The sequence below is a fragment of the Chaetodon trifascialis genome, chromosome 23, assembly GCF_039877785.1.
Source record: "Chaetodon trifascialis isolate fChaTrf1 chromosome 23, fChaTrf1.hap1, whole genome shotgun sequence".
Taxonomy (NCBI): Eukaryota; Metazoa; Chordata; class Actinopteri; order Chaetodontiformes; family Chaetodontidae; genus Chaetodon; species Chaetodon trifascialis.
This window is the reverse complement of record NC_092078.1, coordinates 2,657,406-2,676,130: the sequence shown is the minus strand read 5'-3', so window position 1 is coordinate 2,676,130 and position 18,725 is coordinate 2,657,406. Positions and strand designations below refer to the sequence as shown.

Below are 18,725 nucleotides of genomic sequence, written 5' to 3'. Positions count from 1 at the left end.
GCGAACCATTTACCTCAACATTGACTTCTGACAGAACCACCAAGTGCAGTGTTGCTTACTTCCTGCTGAGCCAAGTTTAAGACTCGGCTAAGACGATCTGGCTGCTGGCTGAGTCTGTCGGAGACGACACAAAATGGCCGCTGTGAAATGGTTCCAAATGGGCGTCTTGGACTTCCCGTGAAAGCTAAAGATGGGCGACCTAAGTGCCCGAGTGCGTAGCTGAAATCTATTTGACTCAGCACAAGAGCAATCGACTGCATCTGTAAATTGGCGCTGGAGTGCTCGCAGGAAGAAAGAAAAACAAAAACAGGCAGAACAGAATGTTTCTAAATCCAGAACACAAAGAGCAATTTCTCCGTTTTCCTGTTTGTTTTATTCAAAGTGTCACTCCGTCTCTGAGAGCGCGCTCAGAGCACTCCGTCAGATGTAGGTGCACTGGATTAAATATTTACAACCGTGGCCAAATGGGGTGGGTTTCACGCGAGCTGCGGTGGTGGTGGGGGGGTGTGTGGGGGGGTGTTCAGGACTCTCCAAGATCACCCAACAGCCTCCACCAGCAAACTCAAAGCTATTAAAGAGCATCCTGACGCACTGTGCTTGGGGGGGGGGGGGCGGGGGGCACGGGGGGCACGCTGTCAGGTCTCATTTAGAGTCTCGCTGCCGTGTGGTGGAGGCTTTTACTGAAAAAGGCCTCAGCAGCAGGAGGGTTCAGGTTTTTATGGTGGGTGGGGCGTCGATGACACGACTGCATGTGGCCAGCATGGAGTCCAGGACAGGATGTTTGTTTAGCGCGGGACGGTTTGTTCAGTGTCCACGTGAAGAACTCGCTTCATGAGACTCAAACCGAAGTCAAGTCAAGACTTTAGAAGACAATTAATTCTGTCTGAATTTGAACTTTTCAGCATTCACAACTTCAATATCTGAAGTTTTGTTTTTAAAGCAACACAATTTAAAGGTGTATAATCCAAGTTGTAATTGACAGAAAGACCTTTTTTATTTTGAGTTTCCTCATTTGTGAAACTTTATTTTTTATGTAAATTCACTGAATCCGGAAGTCTCTTTAGAAACATTTTGTCTTTTCTACGAAACAATGGCAGCGAGATATACAAGAAGACAATATTTCCATGTCTGTTCAGCGTTGTTTCTGTCTCATATTAACATTCTAGAGCTTCTTCATTCATAAACTGTGAATCATTAATATCAAACAATCCGATGTTGTGAAATGTTTGACCTCCTGGTGGTGCCAGAGGAAAAGTCGGAGGATCACCAGTCGTTGGGTTTCGTCTTGGTGGCGTCATTAATATCTGCACCAAGTTTCATGACAATCCATCCAATGGCTGCAGAGATAATATCAATCTGGACTGAAGAGGTCAACAAACCTACAGAGTTGCTAGCATCAGCTAGCGCGGCTAAAAACAATGCTAGTTTAGAGTTTAGAGGTGATCCAGTTTAAATATCAGCGTTTCAGTCACAGACGACTTTAAATGACCAGAGTGATGAAGATGAGCTCTGGTGGTCAAACCTCTCCCCCGACGCCGTTTGTCTTGTTACGCCGACGATTCGCGTCTTTCCCGTTAAAATCCCGTCTGTCCTGATTTCCTTTTCCCGCCTCGTCCTCGTCTCCTTTCTCCCTTTCGTCCTTCGGAGAGCATTAGAATGCACGTGAAGGAAAAGAGATGAGTAAACAACGTATGGGCGACCCACAGGGGACCGCTGACACACACACACACACACACACACACACACACACACACACACACACACACACACACTGGTTCTATATGATGCGTGTGTGTCTTTGAAGCAGTCCGTCAATCAATCACACACTAATTCCCAAGGTTCCGTGGTCGCCATTAGCGACGGGGTCGATGCTCGGTAACCGTGGACACAGCGGACAGCCATCGATCTGAGAGAGAGAGAGGGTGTGTGTGTGTGTGTGTGTGTGTGTGTGTGTGTGTGTGTGTGTGTGTGTGTTTGTTTGATAGTCATGATGGAGAACAGTATTGTGGCTCTGCCCTCACTATTGATTGTCTTCTGGTTGCATTGAGGCGAAGCGGGCGTTCTGACTGTGTGTGTGTGTGTGTGTGTGTGTGTGTGTGTGTGTGTGTGTGTAATCCATGATTTGTGTGTGTGCAGGACTCTTTCCTGTATACACATCTGTGTGTTTGTGCGTGTGTGTGTCAAGGTGTTCCTCAGTGATCGATGTGTGACTCCATTTTCCGTTTTTCTTCCCGCTCTTTCTCTCATCTTTTTTTCTGTTCATCCTTAAATTTGGAAACAAACGTTTGCAATCGAACTTTTTAAAATACAAATATTTTATTTTAACCAGCATATGAGAAACGTTTTCGTCCTCTGTCAAGTGTCCTTTTTTGGTTTTTATTTGTTCTGTTTTTTTTTTAAGAAATTCAGTTTTTTAGTCGTCAGATTATCGAACATTTCAGTCCATCCAATAATTGTTCGTCATTTCAGTCAGATTTTATCTCGTTATCTGATTGGTTGATGAATCATCAGTTTGTTCGTTAGCTGCTCAGCTGTCAGATTCATGCACGCTGACGATGTTCAGACACTGAAAGGAAACAGAAACGATCGACTTGAAGCTTCTTTATGCTATTAACAGAATTAATAATGAATTTGATTTGACGTCTGTGACTTTGTCTCCGTCTCTTGTCTCCGTCTCTCGTCACGTCTTCATTCCTTCATGTTTTCTCATGAACTCCACCCGTCTCTCCTCCTGTTTCTCTTTCTCATCTGTTTGACCTCTTTGCTTTCATCCATCCCTCTTCTTCATGTCGCTTCTTTCTGTTTTTCCATTTCCAGACCTCCTTCTCTCTCTCCCTCTCTCTCTCTTTCTCTTTCCCTCCCCCCCGCCTTTCCATCTTTATATCCTCTCGTCTCCATCTTTTTCCTTCCTTTCACATCAATCCTACTTCCCCCCCTTGTTTTCTCCCTCGTGTTGTCCCCCCTCTGTCCTCCTCAGCCTCTGTTGTCTTCACCTTTACTGAATTCTTCTTCTGCTGCTGCTGTGGGGAAACTAAATTAATACGTTTAAAGTTGTTTTGTGTCAAATCACAGAAAGCCTGTTTGCTTTAACCTTCATTTTGCATTTGTGCTTGTGAGCAGAAGCTCCTTATGGTCTCTCCTCCTCCTCCTCCTCCTCCTCCTCCTCCTCTCTTCATTTTTGGCCTCCTTTCGTCCGTCATGTTCCTCCATTTCTTTCCTCCTGCCCGCTCTCAGCAGGACGGCAGACAATACGTCTGGTCAGTCCGCCTCGGGCTCTTGGACGGGCCTCCTTCTCTCCGTCCTTTCTTTCTTTCTTTCTTTCTTTCTTTCTTTCTTTCTTTCTTTCTTTCTTTCTTTCTTTCTTTCTTTCTTTCCTCCTTACAGTCGGTGAAACAGACGATACTCTTCATTATTAATCACTTCCTGGATTCTGGATGAGCTCCGTTCACGTTCAGTTTCAAATAGTCGCGACTGAATAACTTACTGATTAATAAATAAATGAAATAAAGCCGTAAAGTCAGTGCATAGTTTTTCCACGTCAAGATCCACCTTTAAAATACGTGGACATAAAATGCATTTAAGATGTGACCAATGTTCACTCTGTTTTAGCGGTTTGGTCTCCGCCGGCTGATGGAGATGCTGATGTATGTTTTACGTTACTGAAGGTAAAATAAGCTATCGCTAACTTTTGTTTTCACAGGAGAAAGTTCAGTTTGTGTGACGCATCCATCCTCCACCTTCCTCCATACGAGGACTCTCTTGCTCTTTATACTACGTCACCTGACTTCCTCCTTTGCTCCTTTCATGGTTACTTCGACCACTAGAGGGCGACGATCAGTAGATATAAATATATGTCGTACAAATCTGCTTGTTTTCTGGTCGCGACGGGATGTGACACAGACATGTTGCCATCATGAGTTTTCTCCTTCATTGGATATTTTATCACTTTACACTTCCTGTTTCAACAGGAAGTACATCAGAAGACCATTTCACAGTGTCTTTAGTGGTGACTTTTATCAGCAAACTACAACTTTCCTCCTTCACTGACCTTCAGTGAGTTTTTTTCCGCTTGTTTAGAAAAGACTGAGGAATTCATAAATGAACGAATGAACATTTTTTTCGTGTTGAACGATAAGTTTTGAACTTGTTAATCGAGGATCTCGTAATTTAACCTACACACAAACCTCCTCTTTCTCTCTTCCACACCTCCCCCTTCTCCTCCCTCATCCATCCCTCCTTCCTGCTTTAAATTAAATTTCAAACAACGCAACTCCTCCTCCTCCTCCCCCCTCTGCTCCACCCCTCCTCCCCTCCCTCCCTCTATCTTGTTTTCTTTATAGCTTGCAGACAACTGTACTGTGTGTGTAATGGACATTCCTCCAAGGCCGTCAACCGTGACTGGGGCAAAACCAACTGACCTACACACACACACACACACACACACACACACACACACACACACACACACACAGACGCACACACGCACACACACACACACACGCACACACACACACACACACAGATACAAGTATGCACAGATAAGCATGCATACATCCTCACACACACACACACACACACACACACACACACACACACACACACACACACACACACACACACACACACACACACATTTATACATGAAAGCAAACTGTACATACAAACTCAGCAGGAAGCCAAACCTCACGTGCACACTCACTAACATAATAGTGCATTTACACAATGAGGCAAACACACACACACACACACACACACACACACACACACACACAGAGGGTCATCGCTCTCATTCTGCTGGTTGTTGTGTATAGAAGTCAGTTCCAGGTCAATGCACAGAGCCGGGGATCTTAGTCCATACAAAAGAGAGAGTGTGTGTGTGTGTGTGTGTGTGTGTGTGTGTGTGTGTGTGTGTGTGTTGTTTCTGCATGTGTGTATCTGTGAATATACGTCAGCCCTGAGGCGTCTCAAACAGCACTCACACCCTGAAACACTTCAACAAAACGCTCTGACTGAATAGAAATTTTGACCGCGATGGCCGGGCGTGAGCGTCAGTATGTGTGTCACGGCTGACTGCAAAGCATCATGGGTAAAGGCAGGAAACACCTGTGAGGCCGGAGGAGGAGTCAACAGAAGCTGTGATGTGCTGACGATTCAGCTCCAACACTGGTCAGCTTACATCTGAGGTCTGTCGTGATGATGATGATGATGATGATGATGATGATGAAGGTAACAGTATTGTGTGTGTGTGTGTGTGTGTGTGTTGCAGGCCTGACAGCAGCAGCGATGGCCGAACTCCAAAAACTGCAGAAGATGAAGATGATGATGAGTCTTCAGAACGGCAACGAGTCGGACAACGACGACTTACACTCCAATACAGGTAACACACACACACACACACACACACACACACACACACACACCTGTACGATGCAGTGGTAAGTGCATTTACTCAAATACTGTACTTAAATACACATTTGCAGTACTTGAGCATTTCCATTTTATACTACTTCAATATTATATTGTAATAGAAAGTACCAAAAGTACATGAAGTACTTACAGTTTGCTCGACAGTTGCTACTCTGCACTGAGTACTTTTACTTTGATACTTGACACATTTTTCTGCCAACTCTTAAATGAAATATTGAAAGCAGGACTTTTACTCTTCACTGTGGTATTACTACGTTTGTTTAGTTCATGATTTTAATACTTTGCTGTACTGCATGTACGAGCGTTAGATGCCCCGAAACGACACGTTAACGCGGTGGCAGAGCCCTCTAGTGGCCGCAGTAAATATGACAGGTAGAAGATTAATTGATCAGCTGTTCTGATATTCCATAGATCGGTTTGAGTGGTTTAATAAAAAGCCCAAATTCTGATTGTAGCTTCTTAAATGTGAATATTATTTTTTGGACCTCGCTTTGCATCATGGGAAACCAAAGACAGAGGAGAAAGTATCATTTAGTATTGAAACTGGACCTGAGCTCAGTCACAGATCATCTCACTGAGATCAGCTTCAGCGTTTAGACCAAGTGCAAACGTATGGACACGTGACAGAGTGTGTGTGTGTGTGTGTGCGTGTGTGTGTGCGTGTGCGCGTGTGTGTGTGCGTGTGTGTGTGTGTTATGAGCCGGCTGGTCGGGTTTCAGTACTATTCAATGTCTTCTCTTCTGTCATTTGCTCTTTTTCCTTTTGCCTCCTCGCTTCAGATTTCTCTCTTTTCTTTTTATCTTCTTTGGAAACTTTTTGTTATTTAAAGGACCAGCGTGTCGGAGTCAGTGACATCTAGTGGTGAGGCTGGAAATGACGCCCTTATGGTTAATTGGCTGCGATTGGCTCGTCTGCAACTAGAATGTGTGAATGATCCTTTTCTTTTTTTTTAAAAAAGTCGTAAAATGGTCTGTATTTGAAATACTGTTTAATATACCTAAAAGTTAGCATTTTTGTAGCTGCGTGTGGCAGAAGATGCATGAAACACGCGTCAACTGGAAGTAAATAATAATAATAATAATAATAAAAATAACCCAGCCTGAAGGCGGCGCGGTGTGGAGGCTCGCAGCAGTAACAGCGTTCTGATTCTAATGTTCAGTCTGAAAGGAAACGTCAGAAAAGGTGCTGAAGTACAAAGTGACATATATAAAAACAAAGACAAAGACACACACACACACGCACACGCACACGCACACGCACACGCACACACACACACACACACGCACACACACACACACACACACACGCACACGCACACACGCACACACTTTCCGGCCCACTCCATCTCTGCTGTGTTTGCTTGTCTGAATTATTAAAAAGACAGAAAACAAAAAGCAAAGAGAAAAGAAAGAGCGAGCGAGCTTCTGTTTTTCTTTCTCCGTTTCCTCCTTTTCTTCAGCTGACCTGGCAAATGGGCCGATAGAGTTACTCCATCCTCTCCTTTTATTCTCCTCCGCTCTGTCGTTTCTTATTTATTCCCTCCTGCTCTTCTTCTTCTGTTTCATTCCGAGTGTTTCCTGTTTTGTTTTCCATCTTTCCTTTGTTTTGTTTTTTGTAAGAGACACTCACACCAGCCTGGGAAACTCCAGCAGACAATAGAGCAGAAGGACGAGTGTCGGGATGAAAAAGACAAGAAAGCGAAGGAGGACAGAGGAGAAAAATAGACTCCTAACAGGAGAAAAGGATATTTAGGGCGAGAGGAAAAGGGGGAGAGAGTGATGGAGAGAGAGATTTACGTGTCAGTGGAAACCATATCTTTGTTTTTGAGAAGCGATGGAAGAAAGAAGCAGAACAGGTAGAGACAAAGGCGGAGACAGAGGGACAGACAGTTTGGACATCAGGTCTCAAACAAGGCACTTTCATACAAACACATTTGTTCATAAGTAGCACGTACGAGTGATTTAAGAGAACTTTATCGACACCGTACGAACAAAATTCACGAGTTTCCAAACCTGTCGTACGAATCCCGTCATCTGCCTTTGTCAACAGACGGAACAACAGATGACACAAAAATCAGCTAAAATAAATAAACATGCTAAAATAAATAAACACGCAGGAGGTGTCAAAATGTATTTTCGCGCACATTAAGTGCTTCGTAGGTTGTTTGCTTCATCGACGCTGATGAAGGTTTTCAGTGTTTAGTCACAATATTTGCAGTCGTGTTTTTATTATGCGACACGTCGCTCAGTGAGTAAATAAGAAAATATTGCAGCAGATGAAAAGAATGGAAACATTTTAATGAATCACAGTTCAAACTTTTATTCACGGTGAAATAAAAAGTTGCAGTGCTGTCCGAGGCAAAGTAACATATAACTTTATTGATCCCACGTTATAGATAATAAGAATAAAGGAGATGTAGAAAAACTAGACGATAAAAAGGAATAAAAAACTCAACTGTATTTATACATTATAAACACAAGTGTGTGAGAATAAAGCTGCTTTCAGACGGATGGAAAATACTTCAATTAGTGGCAGCGAAGTACACAGTAGTATATGTTTGAGAGTAATATGATGCCTCTACAGTAACAGTGTACAGCAGGATAGTAAATAATGTTTCAGTTAAAATTTTCTTCATCACAGAATTTTCCTTTATTTAGATTTTTGGAGTATTTTGGCCTGCAGTTCACTGGCTGTTCGAGCAGGATCGTTAGATAATAACGATGGAAGTTTCCGGAGTTTCCTGTCAGCGTTTCTGATAAGAAAGCAAAAAACAGGACGGCTGCTTTCTCAACTCGTGACTGAAGAGACGTTTTTTAAAATACAAGCGAACTGACAGCAAAAGAGGAAGTTTGTGGGAGACGAGACGGAAACGATGGAGAGACAAACAATCCACAGAAAGTGAGAGAGAGAAAAAGTGTTTGAGGAAAGAGGAGCAGAGGAGGAGAGGACAAGGCCAAGAAAAAAGAAGTGAGAGAGAGAGAGAGAGAGAGAGAGAGAGAACATCTGCCCATCTGTTTATACTTCTTCTCTTCCCCGGTGTAAATGGCAGAGGGGATGAGGCCCAGCTGTCATCCACACACACACACACACACACACACACACACACACACTGAGCGCAGGGAATTCAGTAGGCAATAATAGAGAGAGACGGTTGCTAATTCAAACTAATGGAGGGAGATGAAGATGGATGAGAGAGGGAACGAGGGAGCAGAGAGAGAGGAGTGGAGGGCGAGCGAGGCAGCGTTACACAGAGAGAGAGAGAGAGAGAGAAGGTGTGAAGAGAGAAAGTGACTGTTTTAAGAAAAGAAACTCGATCCTGGAGATAAAACCTGCAAACTGATGATAAACTCGTACTGATGGTTAAACTGTCTGTGGACACTTTGTCCTTTTCTTTAAAGCTTGTTTTTAGTCTCCGCGTGTCCAAAGCTGCTGAGCGTCCCGCTGTCGAGACGTCGCTCGCAAAAACGCGAATAATCATGTTATACGTTAGCATGCCAGGCTAACTAGTTTACGAGCTGCAGTAAGAATGCTAACGTAGCTTCATTTAGCGGGGTTTCAGATTCAGGGTCCAGACCTCCACTGTGTCCCTTTGGACGGTCCTGGACGACAGAGGATAGCATGTGCTAGCATCAGTGGGAAAAAAAAAAAAAAAAAATTAATTCCGTCTGAAATGGAAATTTCATTTCGTTTAAATTTCTATTTGTATTGTTTTCATATTTATTTTTGTTTTATTTATTATCCGACATTATTTGTAAACATGAAAGCCTCTGTGTGTCCGTCTCTGCCCAGGAGGGAGTGAGTGTTCCTGGGATAAGGAGCGTCTGACCAGCCCCCCTGCTGGAGTCCACAGCGGAGGACCAGGAGGTGGAGGAGGAGCACCGGTAGGAGCACCGGCTGGAGGAGGAGGAGGAGCGGTAGGAGGAGGAGGCAGCAGCGGCGGGAGGGGGCCGGCCATCGGAGCTGTCAATCAACAACAGCTCCAGCAGCAACAACAGCTACTGGCTAACAGTGAGTCCACACACACACGTACAATGATAGATATCCAGACAACACACACACACACACACACTCTCTCTCTCGGGGTGTGTGTTTAGAGGGGTGGCAATATTTGTTAATGTACACCATTTAATCTGTTCCCATCTCCTGTATTAACACTCTGCCTGGATTAATCAGCACACACTCTACTAAATGACTCAATTTATCAACACCACACACACACACACACACACACACACACACACACACACACGCATCTGCACGGACACACAAACAAACAGAAACACACTTGTACTCGCTCTTTTTCTTATTGCAGAAGTAATGCGTCTGCGCACGCACACACATACACACACACACACACACACACACTGGGCAGCGGGAGGCGACAAACACTCACATTGATTATTCTATCACTTCAGTCGTCACGACAACAGCAATCAGTGTTATTGTTTCATTGGAATGAAAGCAGCCGCTGCCGTGTGTGTGTGTGTGAGTGTCAGTGGACATCTTGCGGGGGCTCGCCTTTAAAAATGGGGGCTATTTTAAGGTCAGGGGAGGTCTGAGGTCAAAGGTCAAGGCTACGCTTTTTAGGAGGCTCAGGGTTAAAGGATGAATGGAAGTGCTGTGAAGAGGAGGAGGAGGAGGGAAGAGGGAGAGGCAAAGTGAGAGGTGGATGAAGGAAGAGGTGTGGAAAGATAAAAGGAGGAGTACAAAGATGGAGGAAAAGAAAAGAATAAGAGGATAAACTGGGAGCGAGGAGGAAAAGGAGCAACAGAAAAGAGATGAAGAAAGGAAAGACGACGAGGAGGAAAAGAGAAGAAGAGGAAATGAAAACGCGACCTCCTTTCTTTCGCCTCATCACCCTTTAACCCTTCCACCTCCACGTTCTCCCCTCTTCCTCCTCTCTCCCCCCTCCCTCTGCTTTGTCAACTTTTATTAGCGAGACATTTGACACTCGGATGACACCTCTCCCTCTCGCTCCTCAAGGTTAAGTTCAACCCGAGTTCACAGACACAATACAGAGCGCCTCCTCGCCGCCCGTCTCACAGAGGCTCCGTGTCGCAGTTTAACAAAGAGGCGAACATAAAAACGCTTTACAAAACAGAAAGTATGAAGCGTTTCAGCAGGAAAATCCCCCATCTGTCCGTGTCCACTCGTCTGTCCAGAGAAACAAACAGACTGACGGGTGTTAAACATCAGTGAGTCTGACGCTCGACCAAACCACAAAATGTGGACAAAAACAAGTTCATTAAGGTGATTTTATGAGGAAGAACAACGAAAAACGACAATTAAAAAAGAAATTTATTAACCAAAAACAGAAGAGTGAAGCAAAGCATCACCCTTTCATCTGTCTGCTCATGTTGTCATCAGTTTAACGAGCGTCACTGTTTGTGAACATAGTAAATAATCTTTTACAGTAGAATCAATAATCAATAATCAAACTGTCCACTGACAGCAGTCCATGTGTTCACAAAGCGGTGAACTCTCTCCATCCTCTGTGAGCGACTGAGCCTTTCCAGGACGCCCCTTTCATACCCAACCATGATGCTCTCACCTGTTACAGCCTGTTTACCTGTGGAACGATCCAAAGGTGTTTGTGGAGCGTTCAACATCTTTCAGTCTGTGAAACGTGTTGCTGCATCAGATATTTACAGAAATCAATGAAGCTGATGAGGAGATTAACTTTGAGCTGTTCTCAAGTCAGTTTTTGTAAAAAACAAACAAAAAAAAAATCAGCAGGTTGTTTCGCTGATGTTTTGCAAGGTGTCCCAATTTTTTTGTAGTCAGGGTTTTCAAACATAAGTGTGTTTGTATCCACCTGATTTAAAGCCTTGAAATACATCTATAACACACACACACACACACACATATATATATATATATATATATATATATATATATATATAATACATGTGCACTTGGCAGAAGATGAGGAAGAGCTGGTGTATCAGTGATGAAGCACAATGGAAACACAGTCAGCAAATGAATTACAAAGTAACAAAAATCCTCAAAATAACATGAAACAAATATCACGTTTCCCTCTTTGTTCTCGTTCTTCTGAGGCATCACTCGCCCTTTTTAACCTTTAACTGCTTCGTTTTGTTGCACTCTTCTTCTTCTGCGTCGGTTTAAACGCCTAATAATCGTGTGACGTCGTCCTCCTTAAGTCCACAGCTGCAGCTCTTCCTCACCGCTCTCTCCTCTCCCTCAGGGTTGGACCTGCCCTTCATGATGATGCCCCACCCTCTGCTGCCCATGGGGCTGCCGCCTGCATCCGTCGCCATGGCCATGTCACAGATGAACCACCTCAACACCATCGCCAACATGGCCGCCGCAGCCCAGCAGATACACACTCACGCACACCGCGCACCTGTCATCAAGGTAGAACACTCTTCAACACACTCGAAAGCTGAAACTATGCTTTCCATGTAGATTTATTTATTTCTGTTCACACAGTTTTAAATGACAACCACAGAGGACCAAAGGCGGTTCCTTGAGGAATCCCTCAGTAAATAATCGTTGCTATACTTTTCCTTATAAAGGTTCTTCAAGGAACATTTTAGTGTTTTCCTTTAGAATGTGTGGATACTGGTTCCCAGTGACCACCAGAGTCCACCATCACTGTGAAGGACTGATGACAAATTATAGAATCAATGAGTAAAAACGCTCAGTTTTCTTTGTTCTGTAGGTTTTGGTATTCTGTTGGTTCTAGTGAAGCCACATCGCTGAGACGTAACTGACTGCACGCTGTGATAAAGGATGGTTTAGTTCTCCATGTCGAGGAAATGTGTGTTTCTTCACCATTTTCTTTAATCTTTGAAACAATGCTGACGAGAAGCAAAACGTCCCACAGTCCCTGAACGCAGCGACATTTCAAATGTGACAAAAAAAACTGTGTTGTTCAATTGTTGTGTTGGAAAAATGTTCTTCCTGTTAAAGGTATGGTTTGATTGTCACGTCACACCTTCGTCATCCCTCCTCATCCCTCCTCTCTCTCTCTCTCTCTCTCTCTCTCTCTCTCTCTCTCCAGGAGAGAGTGTGTGACAGTCCTTCTCTCTCTCCATCTGTTGACGAGGCCAACACTCCTCTGCAGTCACAGCCCAGCAGCTCGGCCTCCAGCTCGCCCGAAAGACTGGGTACACACACACACACACACACACACACACACACACACACACACACACACACACACACACACACACACACACACACACACACACACACACACACACACACACACACCAATATGACAAACAGAAAACAAAAGCAGTTAGTCAATGCAAAGGAAATCGTTCAGCAACTATTTCAGTCATCGATTAATCATTTAAGTCCATTTTCAGGCAAAATATGTCAAATATTTAATTGTTTGAGCTCCTCAAATGTGCAGATTTTCAGGTTTTCTTTGTCGTCTTTAGTAGTAAATTAAACATTTTTGACTTTTGGACCGTTGGTCGGACAAAACACTCGAAGACATTTGAAGAATTTGGGACACTGATCGATATTTTTCTCCACTTTCAAACACTTTGCAATGAAAATAATAGTTGCAGCTGTACTGCACATACACAGACCAATAATCCTCAATGAGTTTACTTCACATGCATCTATATTTACATTCATTAGAGATGTGTGTAAATACATACTAATGTGCGCACACACACACACACACTCAGTTTGCTTTTTCTTTCACAGGCTTGGTGTCAGCTGATGCAGATGTTGCGCTGCCCAACCCTGCTGCACCCATCAAGAAAATAACAAAGGACAAAGGTTGGACCACACACACTTTCAAACACACACACAGAGAAAGGTATTCTCATAAATGCACATGAACACTGTTGCTACACTCTCTCTCTCTCTCTCTCTCTCTCTCTCTCTCTCTCACACACACACACACACACACACACACACACACACACACACACACACACACACACACACACACACACACACACACACACACACACACACACACACAAACGGGGAGAATCCATTACGTATCTCAATCTAAATCCTCGCCCATTTTGTTCTGACACCGGACAAATTGGTCCTCACTTAGGGGGGCTTTCCTGTTCTACTGTAGTCACACACACACACACACACACACACACACACACACACACTTGCAGAGATGAACACACAGACTCAGAAACAGAAGCGTCAGGATGTTCTACCCCCCCTATTGATCACCTGTCTGTGAGCCATCAATCAGAGGAAGGAGGGAGGGCGAGATAGATGGATAGATGCAGGGAGGGAGGGAGGGAGGTGGGTGAGGGAGGGAGGCTAAGTGAAGGAGGCATGGCTAAAAGGGGTCAGGAGGTCACACGCTAAAAGCATGTGGGGCCTCTCCTCCCTCCATCACCCTCTTTTCCTCTGTGTTTTTTCCGTTCTTCCGACACATTTTGTTTTCGTCGGATTCTTTTCTCCCCACCTCCGTCCCCTCGTTTCCGCTCCATCCACGCTCCTCCAGCTCCTCTGCAGACATCAGCAGGAGCAGCGGAGAGGATGCTTCCTTTAAAATCAATAAGGGCGGAAAAAAAATGTGTGTTGCAGCCTCTCCGAGGACAAGCGCGGCTCTTAAAGAACGAGGGAAGAAATCGAGCTCCTCGCTCCAAATGTCGCCGACTTCCACTTGAATTTAGAGTCACGCTGGGACGTGAACGCCTCACCTTCACCTGTGACAGAGCAGAGAAACATGGAGGATTTCTTTTTGTAATCTTGAAACATGAGCAAAGGAAAAGGAGCTGCTATTGATATTTTTAAATGGAAGTCAATAGTGGTTTGTGACACGTGTCAGCTGCAGCTAAACGAGGTCGGCCTGAGAGGGACTGAAGCTAAACGTGGCGTTCAGGTTCAGAGACGTGTCTTTCATACGCAGCGCAGCGCTGTTTGACAGCGTCCTCACAGCGGCTTTGGTGCGTGTTTGTATGCTGTTTGGCATTTGTTGCTGTTAGGTCTAAAAACTTAAAGTCCTCCAGAGTATCATAAAACATACCAGTGATGCTTGTCGCTGATACACATGCACTGTTTCTGCCAGGCTGCATGCTAACACAAAGACAGCTAGTGCGGCTAATGCTAAACGACCGCAGGCGGATGAATGGCTGTCACTGAAACGACTCGGCTCACAGATACGAGGTAATGGAGGCTCAGACTGAGATCAGTGATGAAGCAGACGTCCAGAGACACTTTAAAGGGTCATTAAAGCTCAAAGAAATTAGAGGAAGGGCAGTAAAGCTGAAGCCATGAAGCAAACGGCTGGCCACACGGGGTGTGAAAGGGTCACGTGATCGGGGCGTGACCAATCAGGGAAGGAGAGGGACGTAGCCTGGATGTGGAGATCAGCTCTGACTAATTTGTGGTGACCGGAAGCTTCTGGACTTCATGACATATCGAGGTTTTTTGGTGATTGGTGTGAAGCACAAACTAAAACGTCTGCCCAGTTTTTCCTCTATGTCCCTCTTTCAAAATAAAAGCACTTGCTGAACTTAGAATGAAAATTTACTTGGACACCAAAACCAGCATTCATCCTTCCTGTTTTCACTCTCCTGCTTTTCTCCCTCCTCCTCCTCCATTTTCTCCCGTCATCCCACTTAAACACTGCTTTTTGTTTGTTGTTGTTGGCCAAAGCTCACAAACGTTTCATCACCACATCGAGATGAAACGTCTGAAAGGCTTCGTCAACACGCACGAGGACGGAAAAGAAGGGAAGGAACGTAAGGAAAACAGGAAATGAAACGAGTGGAGATGAAAGAATAGACAGAAGCTAAAAAGGATTCTTTCTCTTTTCTTTTAGGAAAATTCAGCTGTGAATTAGCGGAAAAATAGGAAAAGGAAGGAGGAAAGAAAAAGGAAAAAAACGAGGAAAAGAATGAGTGACAGGAAGATGAAGATGAGGGAGAAATGTGTGGAAGTGGAGAAAAGGTGATGAAGAAAGATACGAGAGAGAAAGAGGAAAGGTAGAGTGAAGGGATGAAGAGGCCGATAGGGATGGTGTGTGTGTGTGTGTGTGTGTGTGTGTGTGTGTGTGTGTGTGTGTGTGTGTGTGTGTTAGAGTGCATCTTAATCAGCGTTAATTTCACAGCAGAGTTAACCCAGTTGTCAGTGTGTTAGGCATTAAGAGCTGATCAGACACTGTGACGCACTCACAATGAACACACACACATACATACACACACATGCACACACACACACACACACACACACACACACACACACAAATCAAGAATGTCTTTAATCCTTGCCAATTAGTACCCCACATGATCGTCTGAATACTAACGACCCCTGTGTGTGTGTGTGTGTGTGTGTGTGTGTAATTGATTTCTCTGATGCTGCTTCGTTGCCTTTCATAACTTCGTAAACATCAACATTTCATAAACTTCCTCCGAGCTCGCGACATCGCGCCGCTGATGGAAAACACACACGTTTGACACCGCTCTCTTCTCTGGTTAGCGTAGCTTAGCATAAAGACTGGACACAGGTGTACTTTATGCTAAGCTAACCTTTGATGCACATCGACACGTTTTGAACGGGTTCTTGAGTTGAAGGAACCCGTCCTTTGTGTCTTTGAGGTAACAATAACTTTAATAATTTTATCTGCAGACTTTCAGTAACGACTCGCAGAAGCGTAAAACTGTTTCTCGTTAACCAACTCGTTAATGCTCTTTAGCTGATTTACGGTAAAACAAGAGCTTCTGCTTTAAAGACACACGTAGGTGAGTTATAATAAGTTGTGTTTGTCGATCGCTCCTCACAGAAGACTCCTCGCTGGGTCAGGCCCTGCCCCCCGGCTTCCCCGCTCCGTTCCTATTCGCCGACGGCCTGTCGTCAGTGGAGACCCTGCTCACCAACATACAGGTGAGTTTCCATTTCTAAAAACCACTGCATTCGTGTCAGGCTGGAAAAGGATCGGACCAGTGTCTGTGGCTTCTTATTGATGAGGATTACAGCAGCATTACATCACTGAACGCTCGGTATTGATTAAACTGGATTGGTGAAGTGATATTTCTTTATATTCGCAGCATATAAATCACCTCATAAAGTTGTTAAAATTAGCTAATTGAACTTTAATGTTACTAAAAAAGTATTTTAACAAGTGACTGCAGCTAATTCCAGTAACGTTCTTTCATTTGTGGAGTGAAAATCATTCTTGACGGTTGCTACTAACGTCTGCGCGCTGAGTGAAAAGCTCGACCTGACGGAGGTCGTTTCCTGCTCTCAGGGCCTGCTGAAGGTGGCGGTGGAGAACGCTCGGGTGCAGGACAAACAGATCCAGGCGGAGAAGAGGGAGCTGAAGATGGAGCTGTATCGAGAAAGAGAGATGAGAGAGAGTCTGGAACGACAGCTCACCTCCGAACTACAGAGCAGAGGTCTGACATCACACCAAATGTACAAGTGGTTGAAAGGGACTCTGGGTAATGCAGGAGCTAGAAGCACAGAAAAGGCGATCACGTTTCCTCCTCCTCTTCCTCCCTCAGCCTCCATCCAGAAGCGCCTGAAGAAGGAGAAGAAGGCCAAGAGGAAGCTGCAGGAGGCGCTGGAGTTCGAGTCGAAGAGGAGGGAGCGAGTGGAGGACGCTCTCAAACACTCGTCTTCGTCCTCCCCCTCTCCTGAGCCGCTGCACGCCGCCAACAACAACAAGAACGGTACGACGGGACGTTCGCTGTCCCTCCGTCTCGCTGTCCTTCAGTCCTACAGCCCGATCGGTTTTCTCAAACCTTTTTTATCGTTTGCTTTTCTTAAATGTTTGTTTCTGAAAGCGTTCCTTGTTTTTCTTCTTCTCTTGTTTTTATTGTTTCAGCTGTGTGCTTCTTAAGCTGCGTTTCATTTTCTCTTCTCAGCGTCTTTGTTTGAGGACGTGTCTCTCATCTTTGTCTTTAATGTGAACGTTTTCTTCCTCATGTGATTTTCATGTTCGTTGTACAGGATACAGTTCAGGCTCATGCTCCACTTTGTACTTTTACAGCTTTAGTTACCAGGGACTTCATGGGAAAGACAAAGGAATATATTGTAATTTAAGTTAAATAAATCCACACAGATTACAGTGTCCAGCTGAAACGATGAGATGATTAATCGACCATCAGAAAAAAATCGTTTAACTCATTTATCAAACCTAAAGAGCCAAATATCTGCTCCTCCGATGGAAGGACTGAAGGCTTTTTTGTCGTTGCCGTGCCTCTGGGAAATTGTGGTTTGCAGATTAAGCGATAATGAAAATAATAATAAGTTACATCTGCAGAAAAACAAACGCTCTGAAGGCGTTGATCAAACCTTTAAGAAATCTTATCAGTTGTACTGCTGAGTGATGACAGTGATAACAGAACTCGTGTTAAAAGCAGCTCTCTGGCTCAGCGATGAATCTGAGGAAGCAGCCAAATGTTTATTTTTTCTAACATCACAACATTTTTTAGAGAGCAGCTGAAGTGCTTTGACAATTTAAGTCAAGAGAGGAAAACTAAATAACATCCAAACATATGACTCTGTGGACAAACAGCCGTTTGTGGCTCGGTGTTCTTTGTTGTTGACCCGCGCGCTGAATACGACGCGCTGCTTGTTTTTTATTGGCCGACCCGCTGAGACTCTGTCCTGTCTTTGTGCTCGTACCAGACGCTGCTGTAGCCGAGGATAAACCTGAACTTAATGGAAACCAGCAAGACAACGGCGCTGTACAAGGTACCTGAACAACACACACGAACAATAAAGAAATCATAAAACACACACACAGAGACACACCGGCTCGCAGGCAGATACACACTCATGCATGCAGAGACATGCTGATACGCACACACATGCCACACATTAACAGGTATGACACTGTACACAGGCGTGTTCAAAGCCAGCCTTACAAGCCTCTGGATGCACGCGCACACACGTGGCGGGCACATGTGTGTGTTGGGGCCCAGGCTAGATTAACGGAGACATTAAGCAGACGCAGAGACACCGTGGCCTCCCTTTGATGTGCACCTTATCAGACACACATGTGAGTGTGTGTTCGGAGTGTGTGTGTGAGCGTGGGTACTTGTGCGTCAACATGTTTTTTTAGCTTTTGTGCTGAAGCTGAATAGTGGACCTCTGGGGTGAGGACATTTGTTAAAAATAGGACATTTTTGGCGACTGAGGACCTTTTTGAAAACAAGGACACTTTATGGGAAATAAGGACATTTTGGAAAAACTGTTTGGAGACTCGGGACATTTTGAATTGTGAGAAATTTTTCAGACATTTTTGGAGGATGAGGACATGTTCTGGAAACACAGAAATTTTGTAAAGCGAGGACATATTTGTAAAGTGAGGACAGTTTAAAGACGTTATT

The 18,725-nt window shown here is 44.5% G+C and overlaps 1 protein-coding gene across 1 annotated transcript in view; it reads left to right on the top strand.

Moving 5' to 3' along the window:
- Positions 1–18,725, top strand: part of LOC139351482 (dachshund homolog 2-like) — a 76,090-nt gene that overhangs the window by 50,203 nt on the left and 7,162 nt on the right. Inside the window, exons 3-11 of the mRNA XM_070993411.1 lie at positions 5,267–5,377; positions 9,217–9,435; positions 11,636–11,805; positions 12,455–12,560; positions 13,114–13,188; positions 16,172–16,272; positions 16,637–16,784; positions 16,893–17,060; positions 18,022–18,087. Coding sequence (XP_070849512.1) covers positions 5,267–5,377; positions 9,217–9,435; positions 11,636–11,805; positions 12,455–12,560; positions 13,114–13,188; positions 16,172–16,272; positions 16,637–16,784; positions 16,893–17,060; positions 18,022–18,087 — 1,164 coding nt within the window. The remainder of the gene's footprint in view (positions 1–5,266; positions 5,378–9,216; positions 9,436–11,635; positions 11,806–12,454; positions 12,561–13,113; positions 13,189–16,171; positions 16,273–16,636; positions 16,785–16,892; positions 17,061–18,021; positions 18,088–18,725) is intronic.